Source organism: Cherax quadricarinatus, chromosome 11 (assembly GCF_038502225.1).
Source record: "Cherax quadricarinatus isolate ZL_2023a chromosome 11, ASM3850222v1, whole genome shotgun sequence".
NCBI lineage: Eukaryota > Metazoa > Arthropoda > Malacostraca > Decapoda > Parastacidae > Cherax > Cherax quadricarinatus.
The window spans coordinates 15,398,589-15,426,522 of NC_091302.1; the positions used below are offsets into that span (position 1 = coordinate 15,398,589).

Genomic DNA, 27,934 nt, shown 5'->3' on the forward strand with positions numbered 1-27,934 from the left:
ATGTCTTCCCCGCTGTGTTTGTGATAAATAGCAGGAAACGTTAAATAAATAAGTATACAAGATATGATGTAGGGCGAAATAACAGTAGTTTGTTGGATTATGTATTGGTAGATAAAAGACTGTTGAGTAGACTTCAGGATGTACATGTTTATAGAGGGGCCACAGATATATCAGATCACTTTCTAGTTGTAGCTACACTGAGAGTAAAAGGTAGATGGGATACAAGGAGAATAGAAGTATCAGGGAAGAGAGAGGTGAAGGTTTATAAACTAAAAGAGGAGGCAGTTAGAGTAAGATATAAACAGCTATTGGAGGATAGATGGGCTAATGAGAGCATAGGCAATGGGGTCAAAGAGGTATGGGGTAGGTTTAAAAATGTAGTGTTAGAGTGTTCAGCAAAAGTTTGTGGTTACAGGAAAGTGGGTGCGGGAGGGAAGAGGAGCGATTGGTGGAATGATGATGAAAAGAGAGTAGTAAGGGAGAAAAAGTTAGCAAATGAGAAGTTTTTACAAAGTAGAAGTGATGCAAGGAGGGAAGAGTACATGGAGAAAAAGAGAGAGGTTAAGAGAGTGGTGAAGCAATGTAAAAAGAGAGCAAATGAGAGAGTGGGTGAGATGTTATCAACAAATTTTGTTGAAAATAAGAAAAAGTTTTGGAGTGAGATTAACAAGTTAAGGAAGCCTAGAGAACAAATGGATTTGTCAGTTAAAAATAGGAGAGGAGAGTTATTAAATGGAGAGTTAGAGGTATTGGGAAGATGGAGGGAATATTTTGAGGAATTGTTAAATGTTGATGAAGATAGGAAAGCTGTGATTTCGTGTATAGGGCAAGGAGGAATAACATCTTGTAGGAGTGAGGAAGAGCCAGTTGTGAGTGTGGAGGAAGTTCGTGAGGCAGTAGGTAAAATGAAATGGGGTAAGGCAGCCGGGATTGATGGGATAAAGATAGAAATGTTAAAAGCAGGTGGGGATATAGTTTTGGAGTGGTTGGTGCAATTATTAAATGTATGGAAGAGGGTAAGGTACGTAGGGAATGGCAGAGAGCATGCATACTTCCTTTGTATAAAGGCAAAGGGGACAAAAGAGAGTGCAAAAATTATAGGGGGATAAGTCTGTTGAGTATACCTGGTAAAGTGTATGGTAGAGTTATTATTGAAAGAATTAAGAGTAAGACGGAGAATAGGATAGCAGATGAACAAGGAGGCTTTAGGAAAGGTAGGGGGTGTGTTGACCAGGTGTTTACTGTGAAACATAAGCGAACAGTATTTAGATAAGGCTAAAGAGGTCTTTGTGGCATTTATGGATTTGGAAAAGGCGTATGACAGGGTGGATAGCGAGGCAATGTGGCAGATGTTGCAGGTGTATGGTGTAGGAGGTAGGTTACTGAAAGCAGTGAAGAGTTTTTACGAGGATAGTGAGGCTCAAGTTAGAGTATGTAGGAAAGAGGGAAATTATTTCCCAGTAAAGGTAGGCATTAGACAAGGATGTGTGATGTCACCATGGTTGTTTAATATATTTATAGATGGGGTTGTAAGAGAAATGCGAGGGTCTTGGCAAGAGGCGTGGAGTTAAAAGATAAAGAATCACACATAAAGTGGGAGTTGTCACAGTTGCTCTTTGCTGATGACTCTGTGCTCTTGGGAGATTCTGAAGAGAAGTTGCAGAGATTGGTGGATGAATTTGGTAGGGTGTGCAAAAGAAGAAAATTAAGAGTGAATACAGGAAAGAGTAAGGTTATGAGGATAACAAAAAGATTAGGTGATGAAAGATTGGATATCAGATTGGAGGGAGGGAGTACGGAGGAGGTGAATGTATTCAGATATTTGGGAGTGGACGTGTCAGCGGATGGGTCTATGAAAGATGAGGTGAATCATAGAATTGATGAGGGGAAAAGGGTGAGTGGTGCACTTAGGAGTCTGTGGAGACAAAGAACTTTGTCCTTGGAGGCAAAGAGGGGAATGTATGAGAGTATAGTTTTACCAACGCTCTTATATGGGTGTGAAGCATGGGTGATGAATGTTGCAGCGAAGAGAAGGCTGGAGGCAGTGGAGATGTCATGTCTGAGGGCAATGTGTGGTGTGAATATAATGCAGAGAATTCGTAGTTTCGAAGTTAGGAGGAGGTGTGGGATTACCAAAACTGTTGTCCAGAGGGCTGAGGAAGGGTTGTTGATGTGGTTCGGACATGTAGAGAGAATGGAGCGAAACAGAATGACTTCAAGAGTGAGTCTGTAGTTTAAGGAAGGCGGGGTAGGGGTCGGCCTAGGAAGGGTTGGAGGGAGGGGGTAAAGGAGGTTTTGTGTGCGAGGGGCTTGGACTTCCAGCAGGCATGCGTGAGCGTGTTTGATAGGAGTGAATGGAGACAAATGGTTTTTAATACTTAACTGCTGTTGGAGTGTGAGCAAAGTAACATTTATGAAGGGATTCAGGAAAACCAGCAGGCCCAACTTGAGTCCTGGAGATGGGAAGTACAGTGCCTGCACTCTGAAGGAGGGGTGTTAATGTTGCAGTTTAAAAACTGTAGTGTAAAGCACCCTTCTGGCAAGACAGTGATGGAGTGAATGATGGTGAAAGTTTTTCTTTTTCGGGCCACCCTGCCTTGGTGGGAATCGGCCAGTGTGATAAAAAAATAAAAATAAAAAACAGGAAACGTGGATAAACATGAGAAAACCCACACCACCTACTTGCCGTCTCTCCTGGCTTGCAAAGTAATATTATTTGGATGTTTTTTGACTGTCATTCGCTCAACATTGTTGGGGCTACTCACTAACTGCTGGACATCCAGCTGTTGCGACGCTTCTCATGATTTTGATGGTAATGTCTTCATACCTTGCAGTCTTTCTTTCCATTCTAAGGCAAACACGACTATTGTACCCAAATCAGTCTGCCGAGATATAACCGTAGATACATCTGAGTTCGGCGAGGATAGGGGGCAGCAATGCAAAATGAATGGTGTGCGATTCTATGCAAGTGCCAAGGGAGGAATTGGGGATAGCCAGCAAGGAATATCCTTCATGAGGAGGAGGCAAGCCGGTTAAGCAAGCGTAGGTAAAAGGAAGGAAATATCACTTCTATCAGGACTCAAACCCAAGCTACTAGCTCTCCATACGTGTACAGATACTAATCTGATGCCCAAAATCACTCGGCTACAGATGCCTCGGTAATATTATGTAGCCAATAGGACCGCTAGCCATGTTCTTCCTAATGCTGGGCACGCAACTGCTCCCTGATACACGTTAAACTTTTGGTACATTTCCTCATACGTTCTGCTCCAATTCACCATGAAGTAGGACTCTGGATGTTAGTCAACTGTGGGTCTCTTCCTGGGAAAGTGGGTTAAACTCGAAGAACTACAGTGGAAAAAAGACTGACATTTCCTGAAGTGAGTTAGAAGTGATAATCCTATTCTGTACTGTTATCCAACACAACACTCAGGGCAAACCCAGATAATTAGCTATGAGTAAAAATATAAATATACAACGAGGAAGCTTTCCAACTCCTGAATTCTAAAGGTAAAGGAAGTGTAACCCAGTGGCGAACCTACATTTTTAGAACCCTGAAGCTTAAGCTTCATTATTTTCATGGTAGATCCGCCCCTGATGCAACCTCATCATAGGTCAACAGCAACTCACTGAAGAAGCTATCCAAAAAATGCATAAGTTACAGTTGAAGAATTCAAAGAAAATAGGAACACTTGGCACCTGAAAGCTTGTCGATAAGTATGGGATATGAAGCTGTAAATAAACTGAGCAGAGAGACTATATAGCTCTGAGCACCCTGTAATTAAGCTGTAAGTGGATGACATAGCTCCTGGTACTTATAATAATCTGTAGTCTTGGCAAAACATCCAGGGATGCTAACTGGCCATTTTCAGTCTTTCCTGTCCATTTTTTCCTTTTTAAAAATTAACCATGTATGTTCTTTGCTAGCTTTTAAGTATGGTTCCTTCTCTTATAAGAATGCATCAATTACTCCAAAATTATAACTCAACTGGCATTCAGCGTTTGCAATATTCCCATCTTAATCAACTGCAGTTCCATTTTTCATGTAACTTTCTTCCTTACGCACTTCCACCACACTCACCTCTGCCTCTCTTTTTACTCCTGCCATGCAAAATGCATGAAATCATCACCTCCCTTACTACATCAGTGTTTTCCAACTTTTCAAAATATTTTCTCCCATCTTTCCAATGCTTCCGCTTCCTTGTCCTAACATTTCTTCTCGTTCATTGTTATCTGACAGCCTCAGTATCTTATCAAGTTATTTCAACGTTTAATCTCTTCCTTAAAAGTGCTTTTTATTCAAATCCAATTTTGCGGACACCTATTCTCGCATTTTGCTCTTATTTCGCAATCATCGCCTTTCATTTCATCTCTTTCTCTTTCTTTAAACCTACTACGCATTATTTACATCGTCTTAACATTTTAAGAACCTCTTCCAGTCGGAAATTTCACTCGACTTCTACAGCATGCATTGCTTTCCAAGGATTATTTCTAACCTACTTATCCATCGTATTTGAAAGGGAATCCTACAGGCACAAATGTCATTAAGAAGTGAAGAAATATTATTAGTGCACGTGCAGATATGCAAATATAAACTCACATATATTTGTTATATTTAAATGTCATAAATCATATTAATGATGAAGAAAGATTGCTGAACCTGTAATTTACTTCCATAAGGTTTAGACAACGCAGCAACAAGAAATTTTGATAGTCTTTTTAGTTTTTAATGTCGAATGTTCGGACAGTTATCACTTGGATTTTTTCTCCTGTTCGCAAACCTAACAAGTTGCTTTGCACATGACACACTAATAGTAGAATTATCTCGAGATCCTCCGCAGCCTGCTAATGAAAGTAGAGTGTTCTCGTAGCAGCAGAAGACTGTTGCTCAAGAGTCACTACAAAGTGACGTAGAGTGTTCTCGTAGCAGCAGAAGACTGTTGCTCAAGAGTCACTACAAAGTGACGTAGAGTGTTCTCGTAGCAGCAGAAGACTGTTGCTCAAGAGTCACTACAAAGTGACGTAGAGTGTTCTCGTAGCAGCAGAAGACTGTTGCTCAAGAGTCACTAGAAAGTGACTCATGAGCAGTATGAGATCCTTCTGGTGAGGGACCTTTGAGTAGTAAGGAATTCTTCTAGTGAAGAATCTTGGAGCAGTATGAGATACTTATAGTAATGAACCTTTGTGTAGTAAGAAATCCTTCTAGTGAATGACCTTTGAGCAGTATGGAATTCTTTTAGCAAAGATCCTTTGAACGGTGTTAGATCTTTCTGATGAAGATACGGTGACTTGTGAGTAGCACCTGATCCTGCTAGAGAAGGTTAAGTGTGCTGTGAGCAGAAACTCCTACTAGTAAAGTACTCGTGAGAAACAGGGGATCCTGCTATTGAATAACCTATTGGAGTAAATACATGAGCAAAATTTAGATACTTTCGTTAGCAGAAAGAGATTAATATGGTCCAGCTCACTCGTGATTTGGCACGGCATGTTTCTGGCTAGTGTCATGTATCCCAAAATATATATTCAAGTACTCTAGCTGTTATCTATGTAATGATATCAGTCTGGTGGCATTCCTTGAAAGTATTAAAACCTTCTCTTTGATCATGCCAGGTGAAGGAGCCTCAATAGCGCTACGTTCTCCAGGATATCTCTCATCAAAGTGATGACTGTTGCATTGAAGGAACATTTTCAGATCTTTCTGCCAGCATGGTAAATGCTGTGATTCTCTATTTATATCCCTTCTCCTTTATTAAGAGATTAGCTTCCGCTACTAAACTGGTTCATTAAGAGCTGACTTTGCATTTCCTTCTGTTGAAGTAGAATCTACACAAATAGCTTAGGAGGAGGAAAATTATGACGACGTTTCGGTCCCACTAGTTAATATGACAAGTGTGACTAGTTAATGGTCCAAGTCGGGCCGAAACGTCGTCATAAGTTTCATTCTCCTCTGTGCATGGTATTGTGTATTGTTCCAGTCATGGTATTGTGCCTTTTTATTCTTTTCGAAGTAGAATATATTTATGTGATACTCTTGTTAATTCCCCTCATTTCATTCCCCCTCTCCCTTCCCCCACCATCCTTGTTAGTGTGACATTTCTTCTTGTACTCACTGTAGTGCAACATTTCCCTATTAACTCCCTAGAATGACTCTCTGACTGAAGTACTGCATGCAACTTTATGATTTGTCGTCTTGAAGAACTATGATACTCCATTGAACTTTTTTTATATATATTTTTCACTTTTCAAGGTGCAAATATGTGACAAGAAATGTATTTCCGTTAATAAAGAAATTATTGTATTTGTCATTACTTACAAGTAAATGTTTAAAATGGACCATCATTTCCTTCATAAAATGTCGAAGCCACTGTTGGGTTGTTCAGTGTCGCACGGTCTCAGCTGGTGTCTTCCAGACCACTAGTAGTTATTTAACAATATTGTAATAAATCGAGTAATTTTGCCCCACCACTAACCCCCTCCCCTCCCTGGTAGGGTTGCAGTTGATCATGTGGTGGTTGAACTACGTTACACTGCACTACATACCTCCCTGGTAGCGTGGTAGTTAATCATGTGTTGGTTGTGATACCAGAAGACGTAGGTGGGTGGCTGAGTGTTGTCCCTGAGCACACAGACCAGCCTCAGGGAGCTGCCCACCCTCATGTATTTCTCAGGTCCTCCCAGGATCTCTGACGTCGCCTCTGTCAATAATAACAACAATGCAAATTACTCTCACCACCAGTATTATAACGTAGTTATGCCATCCCCTTTAACATCGTTTTAAACTTTTTTTCATTTCTGACAAGAGAATTTTAAATAAAAACATTCTGACGTTTTCATTATAGCTATCAAAAACATTATTATCTAATGTTTTTGGTAGCTATTATTATCTCTAAACAACTACATTGACCAAATAATTTAAAAGAATTCAACTTTAAATTATTTTCACAGCATTTTTTCTTAAATTTCATTAATTCATTATTACTAGCATCTCAGAAGACTAGTACTTTACGTATAATTCTAAGCGTGTCTTATGCTTGACATTGGTTGCGGTGACACTGCTGAGGACAAGTTATAATTGGTGTGCTGATTATAGGGGCTAAGATTTTAAGTGACGTAGATTCCTTCGCTTGTGTTGACAATTCTTTTACGCATTCCCCGCCCACAATACAAGTGGGTATGGGTGTATAGGTATTGAGAGATGATTGGGAGTATGGAACAGAGCTTTCCTACCAGTTCAGCTGGTAGGGAAACTTTGAAGCTGGTGTAGCTGATGAACGCTTACTGGAATACTTGACGATATCTTCATTGACCTATTGAAGTCTCTCAGCTCAAGCTGACACTACTGAAGTTTCCCATCTCAGGCTGACACTACTGAAGTCTACCAGATCAGGTTGATTTCGGAATCATTTTTCCTGCATGGTAATAATTCTGAAAATATTGTCTGTTCCTGAAGCTGTGTGCTCTGAGAAGATCAAGATCATCTCTGTTTTAAAACTCTCGTTGCCCAGCTGGACGATTAAATTACGTGGCAGCATTGTGTAGACGACTTGCTAGCTCTCGTGCCCAGACGACTCAACTCCAGAGAGCTGTAAACTGTACCTTATATGAACCGTAAAAGACTCACCCATGATGGGTCATCGTCATCGAGGAGACTTTGAACACTGGCCCTTAGACATCAGAGATGCACCTTGACTCCTACTGTATCACCATCCCTGCTACTCTCAACGAGCTCGTTGTGAGTGAGGGAGGGGGGGAGTAACAGCCCAGTTTATCGTACTCACAGCACTGAAGACCAGTTGAACCGAAGATGCCTTAAAACTGCGCTATGGGGCTGTTACACCTCGGAATTCCAGTCTGAGAGCTGTAAACTGTACCCAACTTGAACCGAAAACGACGAACCGCATACAGGTCAGGTATGGTCAACTAATCCTCTCCCTAGATGGAATAAAAGAGCTCCTTTAGGAGATATATCAAGACTTGGGCGAGAACTCTCTATTAAAGTTTCTGGTTATTATCGGGTAGGCAGATAATCATAGAATAGACCAACCCTTAACGTGAAGAAAAGTGCGAGTAGTACATCCAGAGCATTATGAATGGAAAATCAGTAGTTTACAACGGAAGTCCACTTCGTGATAATGCTGTATTTACTAGAATCTGAAATTGGTGACAGACCACCTGAAAGAACGACTCTGAGAAGTATTCCTACGGAAACCTTCATAGAGACGGGGCCAGTTAGGAAAATACTATTACTAGTCACGATTTTGCAAACATTGCTCAAAATTTAGCAACGAAGCAACCTTCACCTTAAATGATCTGTTATTCAATAAACTGTCGAAGAAAACAGATAAAAACCGTTTCATGATCCCAAAGATTAGAGAAGACCGTTGCCTGGTGTGATAGGCTTTTTTCCGGTCATCGACCACCACCAAGGTAGGTGGAAACCCTTCTAAAAATCGTAAGCGTAACCAAGGGGACTGTTGTTGGCTGGCACTAGAGAAAAGTTAACTTCACTCAGGAGTAATAACTACTGTAAGTGAAACTTTGAGGAGATGAATCCATTTCTCTGGCAGTATCATTCCAGACTTTCGTTCATAGCTTCTGTCAGTGAGCAAATGCAACTCGTCAATGAAAGCAGTTGATAATTTACAGCCTTCCGGTGGTCTGAGGGCTAGAGAAAAACGAGAGCCACAGAGTTCTTTTGACGATTAAGGAGCACTAATTCGCCCAAAAAATTGTTAACATCCTGGGGAACACTAAACCCGTAGGGATTACACAGCGCCTACGTTGGGGAAGGGGGATGAAAGGCATTCAGGCTTGATTCGGGAAATTGGAGCACAGATCCAATTCCCTAGATCGAGAGCCCTTCACCAGCATCAAGGAATCTCCTTTAAGGGGTAATTCGCCCAGAAACAGTTAGGATGGCAAGGACTGAGCGTGGCAGAAGGTGTGTGAAGGGTAGAGAGGAACATTAATCCTGATCAAGTAAATAATAAACATTTGTAAGAAATGTTCATGGACCTAGTTCCCATAGATGGAGATTCACCCAAGATTTGTAGGATAAGGAAAACAAGGAGGGAAATAAAGCAGGGAAGTAGCCAGCCAACATGGACTCTGGTACCAAAAAAAAAAGCATCACATTTCTGATATGCAAAAGGAAGACATGTTAACAAAAATACACCAACAATGTCCTTACAATTTACTACAGCAAAAATAAAATCAAACAAATTTTCGAATTTATGCTGAATACGGCTTTTATATAGTAAAATTTGTCGTAGAGATTTAAAAATTAAATGTACTTCAGATATTCCGACAAGAATTCAATAATCTTAACACAATTAATACATGGGTACAGCAGTGCACATGAAAGTCGTAACATGTAAAAATAAAGTAATATGACGAGGGCAATATTATTATTACCTTCATGGCGAAGCGCTAAACCGTAGGGGTCATGTAACACCTGGGGAAATAATGTGAGGCATTCGCGTTCGACCCACGGAAGGGAGTTTTACAACTAGTAACCAAATCAATAATACACCTAAACTATTTATTGGATTCTGACACACTGTTGATCTCAGCATACTTTTTACTCTTCTTGTAATACTGAAAAAGTAAACGGTCTCTGCAATTGTAATTGCAAGAGGGTATTATATCCTCGTTGCAAAGCACATATTTGGAAATACGGTATTAAAATTTAAATGCTTTAACTGTTAAGTGAATCAAACGTTTGTGTGTCCCAGATTTTCTGAGTGAATAACTTTAAACGTTTTCAAGTAATTCCATTGCTAGATCCACGGACTCAGTTATATTTACTATTCGAATTACCAGCTTTTGGTTTGACTTCATCGACACTTAATACAGGATAATTCCACCAAACACTGGATATTTTTTTTTACCAAGGACACGTATCTGCACACAGAAATCACTCCCTACGAAAGTAAAAGACTGGGCAGGCGATGCAAAATACCCCTAGTTAAAAGTAGGGGCGCCATTGGTACACTAAGAGAAAGCACCGTAAGTGTGCGAGGCCCAAAACTGTTCAACAGCCTCCCACCAAGCATAAGGGGAATTATCAATAAACCCCTGGCTGCCTTCAAGAGAGAGCTGGACAGATACCTAAAGTCAGTGCCGGATCAGCCCGGCTGTGGTTCGTACATTGGACTGCGTGCGGCCAGCAGTAACAGCCTGGTTGATCAGGCCCTGATCCACCGGGAGGCCTGGCCGTGGACCGAGCCGCGGGGCCGTTGATCCCTGGAATAATCTCCAGGTAGACTCCAGGTAATACATCATATCTTCTTGTCTTGTTTCCGACAAGGCGATCCAGAAGAACAAAAACACTAATTACTCTTGGATTTTTAATATCCTTTCTGCCATTTTCTCGATATGTGTTTCGTCTACGAGTCTCTTACTAAGCTGTTTCCTTTTCTCTGATGTTGGAATTGTTATACCAAGGTGATAAATGGTTTTGAAAACCGACAAGTTGAAGATTGAGACACTTATGCAACATATAGGAATCTTTATGAAGAAAACGTTTCGCCACACATTGGTTTCATTGTCAAAGCAGGAGGCGGCGGGATCATAGTGGAACCATCCACTAGTGTAAGTAGGTCTTCGTCCATAGGTTTGACAAATATTGAAAAATTCCATGTATCAAGATCCCATGATGCTGCAGTGTCTGACAAAACCATTTACCACATCTGTTAGACACTGCAACATCATGGGATCTTGATACAAGGAATTCTTCAATACCTGTCCAACCTATGGACGAAGACCTACTTACACTAGTGGATGGTTCCACTGCGATCCCGCCTCCTCGTGCTTCGACTCATCGGACTACAGTATATAAGCCACTTCTCCAGTCACATGCTGTGCTTTCTGCAAAAGCGATGCAAAGGCTGAGAGACTGATAACCTCAAACTCCTAACCCCTTTCTGCTCTGTATTAGACTGATGAAACCAATGTGTGGCTAAACTTTCCCTTATTAAAGATTCCCATATGTTGCATAAATGTTGTACCAATGTTTTCACGAATAAACAATTATTTCTTCAGTAAACAAGATCCTTTTAAGCTTTCTAAATTTTAACCTCTATGTCTAGTGTTGAATTCATAGCTTAAAGATTTTTTGCTTTTGTATTCAATGGCTCTTAAAAATATAAGTCAAACCGAAGCCATAAGGATGCACTCAAAGGAACTCTTACAGATATTAATTTCACGCAGGTCTGCATGAGCATCAATGGATAAGTTTAGACCCAAAAGCATATCTGCTGGTATATTTATTTGTTTATGTTGAGCAGCAAGCAATCCTAGCACACTCATCAACCCTGGCTCACGAAAGCGTGTCCAACATGGTTCCTTTTTTGTTATGCTGGTACATTTTCTTCCTCATAATTCTAATTGCCCCAGCACGTTTCCCTTCTGATAATGCTGGTGGCCTCAGCACGTTTCTCCTTATAACACAGGTGGCCCAAACACGCTTCTTTGCTTATAATGTTGGTGGTCCCAGCATGTTTTCATTTTTTTTTAAATACTGATGGTCTCAACATCCCCCATCTCCGCGGATGGTGGACTTTACCAAGATGTGAAGGTCAGGGGAAGGGGACTCACCCAAGACGTGGAGGGTTGAGAGGAGACTGACGGGAGGGTGGGAAGAGACCTGACACTCGTAGTCCCCACCATCTCGTACTTGAACGTAACGGATGTGTAGTTGCCAGTCCTGTGGGGGAGACACCATCAACAGAGAGAGAGAGTGTGTGAGAGTGAGTGAGAGTGAGGGAGAGTGAGGGAGAGTGAGTGAGAGTGAAAGTGAGTGAAAGTGAGAATGAGTGAGAGTGAGTGAGTGAGAGTGTGAGAGAGAGAAAGAGAGAATGTTAAAATGATTATTTATGTCTCTGTGTGTACTCGCCTATTCGTGGTTGCAGGGGTCGATTCATAGCTCCTAGCCCTGCCTCTTCACTGATCGCTAATGGGTCCTCTCTCCCTGCTTCATGAGCTTTATCATACCATGTCTTAAAACTATGTATGGTTCCTGCCTCCACTATGTCACTTCCCAGAGTATTCCACTTCCTGACAACTCTATGACTAAAGAAATGCTTCCTAATATCTTTTTAACTCGTCTAAATCCTCATCTTCCAAATGAATGAGTGTGTGTGTGTGTGTGTGTGTGTGTGTGTGTGTGTGTGTGTCTTTGGAAATAGTAAAACAAAGACAAGTCGTAGTATCCCATCTTTACTGTTCATAATTAAAGAACAATAAAAAATTATTCCATTTTCAAATCTGTTTCACATCAATTTGAGAGCACCGTAGCTTCGAAAACTGCAACAGCACCGAGACTCCAACACAACTAGATAAGGGAGAAGGACGATTGTAAGATAAGAAGTAAGGTGACTGGTGACGGAGGGAAGAGCCCTCAGAGAGGACGAAAACCAGATATGAAAAAACTAGGAAGGTTTGGAGAATATAAATTCTATCTCGTAAACCTACTGGAGTTCTATGACAATAACGGAGACCAAGGAAGGGTCGACTACTTATTCTTGTGCTGCAGGGAAGCATTGACACTGTAACCCCCAACAGTGATTGATTCACAGATAAGAGGAGCAAAAAAAGAAACAAGGTAAAGTACGACAGTGGATTTAGGAACATCTGACGAACACAAGACAGCGGGTGATGATAACATGAAACGCAGTAACGAAGAGGCCCACTATGATTCATACTAGAACCATCACTAATCTTAATACAATATATGTGAATGACGTGGCAGAGGGGATCCAATAAGTGTATCACTGTCAGTTGATGACAAAGGTGGTTAAACAAGTGCAACAATAATTCCTCAAATATAATTGCAATTTTGTACAAACTGTGGAGAGAAGACCAGACACGAAAGACTCCTGGAGATCGACGAAATTGCAAATTTTTCTGTGAGAGAAAGATCCTTTAGCAAAATTCGAATAATATACAAAGGATATGTAAAATTTGGTAATCTTGAAACTGCTCTTAGAAAATCATTACATAAATCTTATAAGAACTCTGTACACTATATGTTGTGTCTTTAACGAGGTGTGTAGTACCAGCATGGTGCGCCAAGTGGTCAAGCATGTACAAAAACCCTAGAAGGTTCAGAGGTTTACAACAAGACCTGAAAGGATCGACCTTATATCACCTGTGATGATAGGCCAATGATAGCACTTTCACACACATTAACGGACAGGGAAGCACATACGCCCGCTGATAAATATACGTTTGCAGTATGCAACACCAGTATGGAACCCACACCTGATGAAACTTGTTAAGAAACCAGAGAAAATGTAGAAACTTGCATCAAGGTTAGTCTCTGAGGTTAGACGTATGTCTCACCAGGACACGTTAAGCGGGCTCGACCGGATGACACTAAAGTAAAGAAGGACTTCGGATAATATGAAAACAATGCACAAAATACTGAGAAGAATTGATAGGGTGGCCAGGAACCGACTGTTTGAAAGTCAGGGAAGAGGAACACCATGGCACAGGTGGAAGTTGAAAACACAGATGAGTCACAGGAATGTTAGGAATTATTTCCTAAATCTTAGAATAGTCAAGAAGTCGAACGACCTGGAGATTGAAATGGTAGTCAGAATCCCTACAAAGTTTCAAGAAAGTTCCGATGAGGCTCATGAAGCCAGGAGCAGTGAACCTAATAGCCACCAGCAAAGATTGGGGACAGGAGCTGAAACTCAACCCCTGCAGCCACATATATATGAGTACACACACACTTAGACAGAACTAGAATAAATGAAGTGAAGGTGTGATGTAGAGACAGTACCAGATACAACAGGTGGAAAGTTAAAAGGAAGGACAGAGGGGCAAGAAAGATTCCTGCTGAAATAATCTCAGGAAACCGACATGTGAAGAGGATAGAAGCAGTAAGGAAATGATAAAAGACAAGATCTTTTTAGTGTAAGGATATAGGTGGAGGAGTTCGTTGATCAGCCAAGACCTATGGGAGGCTGAAGGGACGATAACTGATTAAATGTGGACAGCAAACTAAAGGGAGATTCACAACATCAGTGAACAGAAAAATTATGAAGTTGAGGTGCATGACGAGGGAAATTGTCGGAGAATTGTACAGTATACAAGAGACAAAATGCAACCGGTGAAATTGACCCATGCCTCAGAAATCGCGCGAGATCGGATCTTGAAACGGAAACACGGATGAGGGGAATGGACAGAAATCACCATGTGTACCTCTGCTGGGGCAAAACACTACTAGAGAGGGCACAGTTGAAGAAGATAATAAGGAACACTCGAGGACATGAAGGAGAGCTAGTGAATGCAGTGACAAGTACAGAAAAAAGACACCAGACTCAGCTTCAGTTTGTAGGGACTTTTCCACAAGGAGAACCTCAAGCTCAGACACAAATCTCAACCTTCAAATCTCAACCCTCACCCTCCCAATCAAATGCAATAACTCATAACAAACTATAGCTTACCCCCATCCGCATCATCACCACCTACCAGCACCGCCTGCCCCTTCCTTTTCGTACCCTATTTTACGCTTTCTCACCCTTGGTCTTATTCCCTCGCAATTTAAGATCTATCCCTTCAACAAACCCTTACCCTTACTTCAAACCTCAAAATCCTCTACACGTCCCATTCATTTCCTGACATATGGGCAAAAACCGGCGAAAAGGAACTTGAAAATCCGAGCACAATAACAGAAAAAACAAAGTGTAATACGCAGATACAGATGGGATAACACATAATAGCGATGATTAGAAAGCGTGGATAGTGGACGCATATCTATACATTGTAGCAATAACAGAAACCAAGCTCATGGAATTGGTAACAGATGCAGTCCTTTCAGGAATATATCAAATAATGAGAAAGGGAAGAGGAAACAGTGAAGGTAGATAAGTAGCATTGATAATTTGGAACCAATGGATTTTTAGAAGAGCAGAGGAGGGGTAAAATAACTACATAATGAGGACACTCAGAATTTGGGGACCTAAGGTTGTGACAGCAAAGTGGAACAACCCATCACTAAACAACAAGAGATCATGACGGGAATATGACAACAACAACGATAGCAGAGGTGGATAGAAGAGTCCATATTGGCAATGAAAAACTACTGATCAAGAAAAATTTCAACGATAAACAGATTGGGAAAATCTGGCGCAATATGGAGCACTGGAAACAGAGCTAAGCTGTTGGAGGCTGCAATGGAAAACTTCATGAGTCAACATGTCACGGAGAGAAGAGGCGAAGAACCAGCGAGGTTACACCTTATAGTCTCTCTAAGTGATTTTGATGTAGATGACATCGAATATGAAATGCCCCTTGATGCTTGTGATCATGCATTATCGAGGTTCGAATACTTTGTGGAGGTGAATGTGAAGAGAAACTCAGAGCATGTAAAGACTAAATTGACTTGAAAAGACATAATGGCAAGAGGCAGTTCCTAAGTACAGTGACTTAGGAAATGGAGTTAGAAGGAAATAATGGAGTATGTAGCTGGAAAATTCTGGGAGACAGCTGAGAAATTCGTATCCAGGGACAGAAGCATAGGCAAAACCAGAATGAACCCATGGATCACCCAGAGGGCAAAAAAAGCAAAAATTAACAACACAACAGCATGGAACAAATATAGAGAACAAAAAAGGCCAGATAATAGGGAAACAAGCAGAAGAGCCAAAAATGAAGAAGGATAGATAAAAAGAAAGGCTTATTCATAATCTGAAAATGACATTGCATTGAAATCCAAATCTGAGCCAAAATTGGTATACATCCACGTCAGAATGAAGACAATAGTGAAGGACTAGGTAATAAGGCTGACGCAGGAAGGACGAGGTATTCTTAATGGATTCAGAAACACTGACAGAGAGTTAAAGAGGGAGAGTGGAGCAGTAACGAGTAATACACAGCCAGTGGAGAGATGAAGAAGTCTTCAAGGCAATAGGACCACACATCATCAACGTGTGTTATGTAAGAACACTCATGTGTTGGCCTACTGGAACTGGTGTGGGATTATTAGTTGGGTGTCTCGCTGGCAAGATAATGAATGCAAAGTATTTTGCCAGACTGAAGGTTCCCTGGTTCAATTTAATAGTGTATGTCGCACTGATGATCGCTGAATCCAAGCACAGTGCTCTTTAGAACCAAAAAGGAGCGCGCGCGTGTGTGTGTGTGTGTGTGTGTGTGTGTGTGTGTGTGTGTGTGTGTGTGTGTGTGTGTGTGTGTGTGTGTGTGTGTGTTTGTCCTGTAAATATCAAATTTCTTTTTATTTTGTTATGAGTTCAACAAGCGTACTGGTGTTCCTCTGTTCTGGTGTTTTAGCACCGTGACGTTTCTCCTATATATTGTTAATCACAGTCAGCTGTTTATATGTTGTGTGTATCAAGGATTGATAATGTCAAAAATGGTTTTTGACGTGACTACTATTACGGTAATACCACTTGTCTTCAGTGCCTTTATGAGTAGAACTGCGAAGGGTAGTTGAAAATTCGGGAAGACAAGTCAGCCAGGGTGCAAGTTAGTGATAATCAATCATTAAAATAGAACAGAGGACAGGAAGACACTGCAATATTTTATACATAAAAGTAAAGACGGTGATAAAAATAATAGAACAGAGAGGAAAGAGGCAAATATTAATGAACAGACGCTACAGACAGAAAAGTCTATGATGAGGTCTCGGCTACATGAGAGCAAATAATGTCATGAATCGAACGAAAGAAAAGAGAATAAAGAGAGGTAAAGGAATTGTCAACAAGTGCATAATCATAGACAGTTAAAATCGAAATAGCAAGTTTCAGTGTGTTTTTCGAAAGAGAACGTTGATGCCCAACGAAAACGATTGTTTAGTATAAAATATTAAAGGATTATGTACTAAACAAAAAAGTAAATTGCAAGAAACTGATCAGATACTACAAACTAATATTTAGTCACTTAGCCATAATACCAACTTACCTCATAATTTGTAATATTTTACAATTAAGAATAAAACTAAGTATGCCCGAAATGCCTAGCCATGCTAAGCGTTCTAGTGGTACACTCTGTAATCACAATTTTACTATATGTAAACCAAACAATAACCAAATTTCTGTAAACTCAGCATTGTAATCCTTATAGAGAATAAACTTTGAATTGAATTGAAAAAAAAAATATTTATATGTACCTCAGATCAGGAGATATAAGGCTGCTGGAACAGAACACGCAGATAAAAAATAATCACAGCACCATGGACAAAGGAACAATATTAAATATGCCCAAAGGATAAAATAATAAACAAAGTGGAACAGCAAACTTGTTACCTCCCATCACCTTTACTCTCTACCCAACCTCTCCCTCACCCTATACATAGCCCTTGTATTTCCTCTTTCCTTCTCTCACTGAATGCCACTTTCTTTCCCCTCTTCCCGTCCTCCTCACCCCGCTTTTCTAACCTCACCTATGACTGGCTGTACTAACACTCAGTCAGAAATTAGAAGTAATAACCAGCAACTAACTACTCCCATTTCCTTCTACCACACCTCTGTTCTTCTCTCATTCCACTCCTCTTTCCGTTCTCTTACTCTCATTTTTTTCCACATCCTGTTTCTCCGCCTTCTTCACATACCAGAATAACTTACTCTCTCTAACTTCTTTCCCCACCCCACATCCTCAAACACCTGCACCTCCCCACATTCTGCTTTTTCTGTCCTCTACACTCTACACTCCAGTTCTCCCTTTCTTCCTCCTTTGTGCCTCTTCCATTTTAAATAATTCCCCTCCTTTATGCTCTCACTTAAACTTATTCTTACCTTTTTCCCCTCTCCTACTTTTAACTTTACCTAACATATCACTTCAAGACTGTCTCTTCTCCCTTTCCATTTAATCCATTCACTCTTCCCTACTTGTCCTCCTTTCAGAAGTCAGTCTCAGTACCATTAGTCCTAACATGAAGTACAAATGCAACGGATTTACACACACACAAAAAAAGAAGAAGTAGAAGACAGGAGCAGAAGAGCATCCAAACTATATAGCTATCAGAGAGATAAACCTCTCTTAAATGTTAACTAAAGATATAATCCTAAACTTGAAACGCATTCTTAAAATAGGAATGGAACAGATGAGGAAGTTTGACCGTAATAGTTAGGATACTGTAGAATTATGTGTGCTAAGAAATTTCAGTAAATATATAGCAGGATATATATAATATCCAGGAGGCCCAAGGAATTAGCTGCAGTGGTTTACAATCTCCGCTTCCTTGAACATCACGTGACTGACTTAAGAGTTTTATGACAACTGGGCTACTATGCACATCTTGGAATCAACGATACAGAGAGCGAGTAAGACCAAAGCAAAGCTACCAATCGGGGAAGATTTTAGTCACGAAGAAATAGATTGGAAGAGCTGAGATCCTTATTAAGCATATCAAAAAAATATGTAGCATTTACAGAGCTTACCATGAGCACAGCCCTAGAGGAAAGAATGGTAAGCTACGAGGAAAGTCTATAGGAGTTAAAACTGACTTTGTTTACAAGTTAGCATGATAAAGAAAGACTTGATGACAAATAAAATACACAGATAACTTGATAGGGAGGTAAAGGAATAAACTGAAAAAGTGGCAGGAAACGTATATAAAATCACAGAAAGAAGTTTAAGATATTAGAGTCAGTGGTTTATCACGAAGAATTCTTTCAGCTTCAAGGAGAATAGTAAGTAATATAACCCGGAAGACAAAATAGCAGAAGTAGGCTCCATACAGCTAGAAAAGTAGATATGGTAAACTCACGTAGATGGAGAAAATCCATAAGCAGTCTAGAGAGAGTCTGATCAATTATCTGTGACTCCTTCAATACAATAACATAAATATGTTAAAAAATAGGTAAGAATAAACAAAACACACACACACACACACACACACACACACACACACACACACACACACACACATACATACACACACACACACACACACACACACACACACACACAATTAGGTATATTTCCACACCATAGGAAGGTTAGCATAGGCACCACTGTGACCACAGATGCAAGCTAGAGTTCGTCACGGCCACGCTAGCTGGAGATTCGTCTGTAAAAACTTGCATCTGTGGTCACAGTGGTGCCTATGCTAACCTTCCTATGGTGTAAAAATATACCTAGTTGGATGAATCTTATTGTGGCTAGCTGGTCCAGTGGCTAACGCGACGGTCTGGAGTTTTGAGACTCTCTGACTGCGGGTTCAATCCCGCCCGTGGTATGGTTTATCATGCATCATAAAAAGTAATTTTGAAAATAATATGAATATTTCCTTTGGTTTATATAAACTGGATTCATTTATAATTAATAAAATTTGGGAAGAATTTAAGATACATTAGAGAAATTATTGGGTAGAGTATAAGCTGATGATAATGCGGATTTTTCAATTATTGTGTTTTAGACAGTGAAATATAAAACCCACGTACACACCCATAGACATGGGTGAGAGACTACAAGAAAATACCGAAGTCATTAATTATTTTCAAATTTAGTATGATATTCAAAATATTTTATATTCTATTCATTTCAGTAGCCGATTATGTTTTAAGAAGTTCTTCAGGAAAGTCAAGGTAAATAACAGTAAGAAATTAATGAGCTTAGGAATGATTAAATACGGGAAAAATGATAATGATTGAACGAGGTTTTTCTGGAATAAAAACTGCATAGGGGTATAAGCTATCCTAGCTATAAAGGTATAGTGAAGCTCATGTGCAAGAAAGCAATAGACATGTGTATACTTCCGTCAGGCAGAGAAGCGATCTAATAACGCTACCATAAAGATTTTTCACTCAGTCTATTTAGCTACAAATAATAATGAATATCCAATGGATCTTTCCACTGATACTTTAAACCACAACATTTTACTGCTGAATCTAGAGCATTATGAAATCAGAGTGCATGCTCTCTCTTATATATAGTTCTTCCTTAATGCTTGACTTTAGAATGTGACAATCAATGAGAATACCTCAACGTAAAATATCAATATAACGGTGGCTTAAGATATCGTCTTTGTCTCACTATTATTCCTCATCTACTGTATAACACTGACTAGCTATTGCCTCCCAGGAACTTAAACAAGCCCCGTTTGTAGATGACGCAGCGTTTTTCATATTCCATGCAGATCCTCGGCAACATAGTTACTGAGGAGCTCGTAAAGATCTCCAACTGGATGGCCACCAACAAACTTGCGCTCACTATTGACAAGGTCTTCTTCACGTTGTTTAGGAAGAAAACTAAAAATGCTTATTTCAACATAAACTTAAATAACTAACACATAAAAAAAGAAGACGAGAGAAAGTTGTTAATGATACATCTTAAACTCCGAAATATTACGCATAACTAAGTAAATTTCCAAACTTGTGGCCATTTTATCGAAAATAATCCAGGCTCCAGAACAACACTTGTTCAGTGTATTACTACCTAATCTGTCCCTACCTCCCTTATGCTACCTGAGCTTAGGAATCTACTACAGCAAATCACCTAAAACCTTATATTACCGAACAATAATGAGCTGTTAGAACGATCACCTAACCATGTTCCAGACTATACAAACCCTCACTAATCAGAAGTCTTAATTTACTCAACAAACAACAAACACACACTTACTACTGTGTATTTAATGTGTACAGGACGCTTAGAACAACTTCAGCCCAGAGCTTCCGCTCTTCCTGAAGAACTGCTTTAGAACACATACAGTACAGCAAATAACTATCTCTAGGATATGCGACTTATAAGACTCGATCTATTTAGGAATCCCATGCAATTGAAGGCCACTAAAATTTCTGACCTCTCTTCCAGAAGATGAAAAATTCTCATTCAGCCATCTGCTTCAAAAATATAATTAAAAAGAATCTCTTCACTCTGATCTAAACACTGCTTAGGTTAATTATGTTAAAGTCCAGTTTTCAGTCGCATCTCTATAGATCCAAATCATGTTAGCGTTCATAATATTCACTATCATTTATATATTTCATCACTTGAAAATAAAAATATGTTTCACCTCAGTATTCCCCAATGAAAATTTTATACCAAATTGTTACATATAAAACATCTATACGCCATAAATCATTAACGAAATTGCAATAGAAAAAAGTCAAAGATTGCAAACCTTAACATTCTAGTAAACTACCCTAATTGAAACTTTTTTAAGTAGTTAAACGTTAATTTTAAGGCTCTGCATAACAAGGGGATTTCTGCAGTATAATTTATACATGTCAGTTAATCTATGTCATTTGTTTACACTACTGTACTTTATGGGAAAAAAAATTGGCATTGTCAACTTATTATCATTATCAACGCCATTTTCAAGTAAAAGACAATATAAGAACCTATTTCTTAATTATCAGTGAAAGGAGGACAAATTCAAGAATATGTGGGAAGAAAGAGATCGAAATCAGGTTGAGAATACTGGGAAGGTAGGACGAAAGTCAGAAAAGAAGTTGAAAAATAGTTTGAAATAGGCAGTCCAAGATTATCTGCAATAATATCAGAAGAAAAAGACCAACGATGAAGCACCCACAGACATTCACAGAAGGATGTTTTGAGCTCAAGAGAAGATTACTCAGTGACTTTACAAATGAGCAAAGACCAGAACCAGATACTGAGAGAAACATGAAACAAATACTATTATGAAGCATTAAAATGAATAAAGGAGACTTGCGGGTACAGAAAACAGATGATGACACATCGAAGACATCGCTTGGAATATCACTAATATTATTTGGAACTAAAATTTTGTGCAACACACACTTACACATATTATTAATGAGAGAGAACTTTCAGACAACTGAATGTTAGCAAGTATAATAGCAGTTCACAACTGAGAAACACATTGGATATAAATCGCTGAACAAAGTTACAATCCCTCCTTGACCATTACAGAAAAGGGTCCCTGACGAATATAACACGCAGTTTGCTTCAAAGAAGATTACGTGAAAAAAAATTATTGACATCTTGAAAGTTATGAACTGTACTCAGAAGACACACTTAGCTATTTGTAGCATGAACAGATGTGACTAGTGTTAGAGTAATAATAAATAGTTTGAGTTAGAACTCACGTTCTCGTCTTTGATGTAGCGGACCTGGAACCTGTCGTCGCTGCTGTAGGTCTGGGAGCCCACGGTCAGCAGGTGATAATCCCGTCGTCTTATCCACGACACCTGTGGGGAGAGGTGAGGTTATGTCAACTCAGGTTCAAAAAGAAACTCTGACGTAATCGTCGTGGTATTAAAGGGATGACTATGTCGCTATCCAATTTCATTTTTTACAGATAATGAATGTTGATGTAACGTTGGAGATAATGATAATTAGAGAAAAATAATGTATGGAGGAAGGGGATAGGACACAGTGTTAAGATTAGAAATTAAATGAGAATGAAGATAGTCAAGACCGATACAACAGTAAGATAAATAATAGAAAAGCATCGTCAATTCGTGGGAGAAAATGAGGCAACGATTGTCATTATATGAGGAAGGATGAAGCACTGATAGTGAATACGTGAGGCAGCGTTAAGCAGTGATAGTCAATAAGTGAGGCAGTGTGAGGCGATGTTAGTCAATACACGAGACGGTGAAGCAATGGTTGTCGTAAGTGCATGAGGCAGGGTGAAGCAGTGATACTCAATACGTAAGGCAGGGTGAGGTGATGTTAGTCAATACACGAGACAGGGTGAAGCAATGGTTGTCGTAAGTGCGTGAGGCAGGGTGAAGTAATGTTTGTCGTAAGTGCGTGAGGCAGGGTGAAGCAGTGATACTCAATACGTGAGGCAGGGTAGGGTGATGCTAGTCAGTACGTGAGGCAGGGTGAGTCCTGGGGAAGAAATGTGAGGCACGGGTATCCAGCACGTGAAGCAAGTTGCTCTCTAATTTTCTTCTTGTGACAAACAATAAACTATATATATTACAACAATCATTGTACGAACGTGTGTACCAAACTTGAAAAGAACGTTCATTTTTATACAGAAAGTGCGCTCATTCCATGTACAGTTTTCAGAACATATTTCATTGATAAAATATGAACAATATAAATAGAGATAACTAATTTAACTAAATATTTTATACATGATATTTAACTTTTAATTCTATACAATAACCAAATAATATTTTATGTATATAATTTCAAAAGATGTATAGACCATGTTATATGTAAATAAATATAGCTAGACAGTCAAATTAAAACGAACATGGTTAGTTTCCGTTTGGAGTTAACGAGGGAGTTACACCAGTGGAGTCACTGACGTTAGTATATGAGTTAACGCATCAAAGGACCTGAACATCATGGCGTAATAGAAACTGTTTTATTTAACACGATATCCTCAGATGGGAAAGCAATATCCGGGAATATTCAGTGATATCTAATTTCTCATTGACAACAATATGAAGTCCACGTATCCTATATTAACTCAAACCTGCAACTTGCAGTGTCTACTATCAATTTTTATAACCTAAGCATTTTTTTTCACATGAGTATTAGGTAGACGGAGGCTTACACAAAAGCCGTATCCACCACATCATGTAGATCCAAGACTATAGCGCGTCCATGATGAAGTTTGCATTTTAGAACGAGAATGATAGGGGTCAGGAAATGTACCTTATTTCTTAATAGCATATACTTAGAGCGAAAATTATGGTTTTACTATTGTACTGAAAGAAAAGCACTAAATCCGTAATGGTGATGCATAATAATAATTATAATAATAACTATTATTATTCTTATTATTATTATTATTATTCTTATTATTATTATTATTATTACCTCATTCATGGGGAAGTGCTAAACCCGTAGCGGTCGTACAGCTCCTGGTTGATAGCAAGTATTCAGGCTCGATTCAAGAAATTGTAGCAGTTTCAGTTCCTTAAAACAAGAGACCTTCATCAACATCAAGGAACCTCCCTTGAAGGGTAAGGGTCCTGCAGCGCTTTTTGAACTGAAGACAATTGTGCTCGATATGACGAAGGGAAGATCAAGTCCATTTCCTTTGACGAATAGCTTCTCACAACCATCGAATCACTTCCCTGGAGAGCCTTAGTTGATAGTTATTTTATAGGGACAGAATTCCTGAGATAAGTTGACACTGTATGCGAGTACCGATGCTTTAATCTGTTGTTGTGTGGTCCTAGGTCTAACACCGCGAGATTCAGGTAGGATAAACAAGTCTCTTGTTTTAACACGCTCGTGTAGAGAAGGTAGACGACTTGTTAAAGAACATAAGACTGTAGTAACACTACAACAAGCCTACTGGCCCACGCAAGGCAGCTCCTCATCATAACCACCCATATATTCAAAACCACTCACAAAGTTCTCTTCCGATTTCAATTTGCTTGCAAGAAAATGGTAAAAACAAGAGATAAAAATTAAGTTTACTCCATGTGATAGATGAGGTAATAGAACTTTTACACAGTTTTGTCATTGGCTAACTTATGCATTCTCAACCTGTGCAGCTCTAGTGGCCAGTTACACAACTAATCAGTACTGAAGTTCTTTCTATTATTGGCCACCATGTATACTGTTACTTCTCCGAATCAAGAATTTATTCTACCACAGAGTGTTTAAATGTCAGCTATTGTTATCTGAAAAATATAATCTTTCAGGAATCCCTAAAATGTCAAAAGTGATGATAGCAGAGCAAAGAGACCATTTGATGGAGTTATTAAGTCCATTCCAACCGTCAGGGAACTTCATGACGAGATAATTATGCTAATATATATGCTAATATATAAAGGCAAAAGGGACAAAAGAGAGTGCAAAAATTATAGGGGGATAAGTTTGTTGAGTATACCTGGTAAAGTGTATGGTAGAGTTATTATTGAAAGAATTAAGAGTAAGACGGAGAATAGGATAGCAGATGAACAAGGAGGCTTTAGGAAAGGTAGGGGGTGTGTGGACCAGGTGTTTACAGTGAAACATATAAGTGAACAGTATTTAGATAAGGCTAAAGAGGTCTTTGTGGCATTTATGGATTTGGAAAAGGCGTATGACAGGGTGGATAGGGGGGCAATGTGGCAGATGTTGCAGGTGTATGGTGTAGGAGGTAGGTTACTGAAAGCAGTGAATAGTTTTTACGAGGATAGTGAGGCTCAAGTTAGAGTATGTAGGAAAGAGGGAAATTATTTCACAGTAAAAGTAGGCCTTAGACAAGGATACGTGATGTCACCGAGGTTGTTTAATATATTTGTAGATGGGGTTGTAAGAGAAGTAAATGCGAGGGTCTTGGCAAGAGGCGTGGAGTTAAAAGATAAAGAATCACACATAAAGTGGGAGTTGTCACAGTTGCTCTTTGCTGATGACACTGTGCTCTTGGGAGATTCTGAAGAGAAGTTGCAGAGATTGGTGGATGAATTTGGTAGGGTATACAAAAGAAGAAAATTAAAAGTGAATACAGGAAAGAGTTAGGTTATAAAGATAACAAAAAGATTAGGTGATGAAAGATTGGATATCAGATTGGAGGGAGAGAGTATGGAGGAGGTGAAGTATTCAGATATTTGGGAGTGGACGTATCAGCGGATGGGTCTATGAAAGATGAGGTGAATCATAGAATTGATGAGGGGAAAAGGGTGAGTGGTGCACTTAGGAGTCTGTGGAGACAAAGAACTTTGTCCTTGGAGGCAAAGAGGGGAATATATATGAGAGTATAGTTTTACCAACGCTCTTATATGGGTGTGAAGCATGGGTGATGAATGTTGCAGCGAGGAGAAGGCTGGAGGCAGTGGAGATGTCATGTCTGAGGGCAATGTGTGGTGTGAATATAATCCAGAGAATTCGTAGTTTGGAAGTTAGGAGGAGGTGCGGGATTACCAAAACTGTTGTCCAGAGGGCTGAGGAAGGGTTGTTGATGTGGTTCGGACATGTAGAGAGAATGGAGCGAAACAGAATGACTTCAAGAGTGTATCAGTCTGTAGTGGAAGGAAGGCGGGGTAGGGGTCGGCCTAGGAAAGGTTGGAGGGAGGGGGTAAAGGAGGTTTTGTGTGCGAGGGGCTTGGACTTCCAGCAGGCATGCGTGAGTGTGTTTGATAGGAGTGAATGAAGACAAATGGTTTTTAATACTTGACGTGCTGTTGGAGTGTGAGCAAAGTAACATTTATGAAGGGATTCAGGGAAACCGGCAGGCCGGACTTGAGTCCTGGAGATGGGAAGTACAGTGCCGGCACTCTGAAGGAGGGGTGTTAATGTTGCAGTTTAAAAACTGTAGTGTAAAGCACCCTTCTGGCAAGACAGTGATGGAGTGAATGATGGTGAAAGTTTTTCTTTTTCGGGCCACCCTGCCTTGGTGGGAATCGGCCAGTGTGATAATAAAAATAAAAAAAAAATATGCAGAGAACTGAATTTTCATATTTATTATATTGTAATTCAGTTTTGAAATCGGAGCACCTTGGGCCCGTCTAGATCCGAGCTGGAGGCGATCTGAAACTCACGGTGTCTGAAGTTGCTAACAAGAAAAATCTAAAGGAATTTCTGAATGCAATATTCACTAGACAAACGATACAAATGTAAAGTGGAATGCAGCATCTTGATGCTCTTGCCCATATCATCTTATAAAGTATATGTAGAGCATATAAATAACTTGTTACATAATGCTCATATGCGTATTACATCCAGTGTGTAATTATGTGCTTTAATATGCACGAGCATGTGCACATGGCTCAAAACTGTAAACAGTGTCATAAATATACTTCACATTTTCTATTAACTACAGAAAATACAATGAGAAATGTCTGAACAAAGGCAGAGGTGCACCGGAGGCAGCGATTTAGCATATCGGCTGGATTGCGCGGCAGAGGCCGATAGCGGCCCGTAACACTGGCAGTGGCCCCAAACATTGGCGGCGGCTAGTAACCTTGGCGGTGGCTTGTAACACTGGCGGTGGCCTGTAACATTAGCAGCGGCGCGTAACATTGGCGGCGGCCTGTATCATAGGCGGCGGCCTGTATCACAAGCGGCGGCCCGTAACACTGGCGGAGGTCCCTAACATCGGTGGGGGCCTGTAACGAGAGCCTAGGAAACCCAATTCCAATTACATATTACACCAGCGGCTCAGTTTTCCCTCAATAAACCCGCTAATTAGAATGATACGTACACTGTACGTACGTGTAGCCACAAAATACCCTAAGTCAGCCTGGCACACTTGCAATCATTCTTCTCTAATTCATTTTCTCAATAATGCAGCAAATCATTATTATATGTATATTGGCATGTGCAGAGAATTCTGCGTAGCCTCAGAGTGCCTTAAGTCAGCCTGGTGCAGTAGCTATCTTCCATTATTTGCATGTTGATCGATTTATAGTAACTATGTATGTCGACCGTGAGTTTAGTTTGTCAACTGTGTCTTCAGTTACTTTAGCTTATCAACCTTGTGAACTGTTAGTTTAGCTAGTCAACCGTTAGTTTAGCTAGTCAACCGTTAGTTTAGCTTGTCAACTGTGTCAACCGTTAGTTTAGTTTGACATACTAAGCTCTAGATGGAGAACGAAATAAGACATAGGACGCTTTCATTATTAGAGGTAAGAAATGAAGGTAATTTGTTTAAAAAATTAGATTTCCTCTTACATTTCGATAGAAAACATTACGTTAAGGCATTTTAATAGACGTGGCAGGTGCCATGGCGAGTGCCGCCGTCACCCGCATCCGACACTGGCCGACGCTGCTACCATTGGCAGCCCAGCCTGGGATCACTGCTGCTGCCCGTCTCTTACCAGACTTAGCTGACAACGTGAAAAATCAGCGTAATATTAAATCATATATTTTTAAGAAATTTCAGTTTATATTGCCAATACATCACATCTCTAAAGAATTTTAGTTTAAACTGCCGATATTTCTCATAATTTACATGATGATACTTGATGTGATACATAAACTATAATAATGAGTGATACAATGTGCTTTTTTAAGATGTGAACAGTGTCCTATTTGCCACCTCACCGTTGTGGAAACTAGATGTATTTCGGTCGCTGTG

General features: G+C 39.8%; 1 protein-coding gene across 1 annotated transcript in view; it reads right to left on the reverse strand.

Moving 5' to 3' along the window:
- LOC128687703 (neural cell adhesion molecule 2) overlaps positions 1 to 27,934 on the reverse strand; it is a 200,360-nt gene that overhangs the window by 46,165 nt on the left and 126,261 nt on the right. The window contains exons 4-6 of the mRNA XM_070083958.1: positions 22,044 to 22,145; positions 11,599 to 11,707; positions 6,541 to 6,695 (exon numbers count right to left, since the gene is read on the reverse strand). Coding sequence (XP_069940059.1) covers positions 6,541 to 6,695; positions 11,599 to 11,707; positions 22,044 to 22,145 — 366 coding nt within the window. The remainder of the gene's footprint in view (positions 1 to 6,540; positions 6,696 to 11,598; positions 11,708 to 22,043; positions 22,146 to 27,934) is intronic.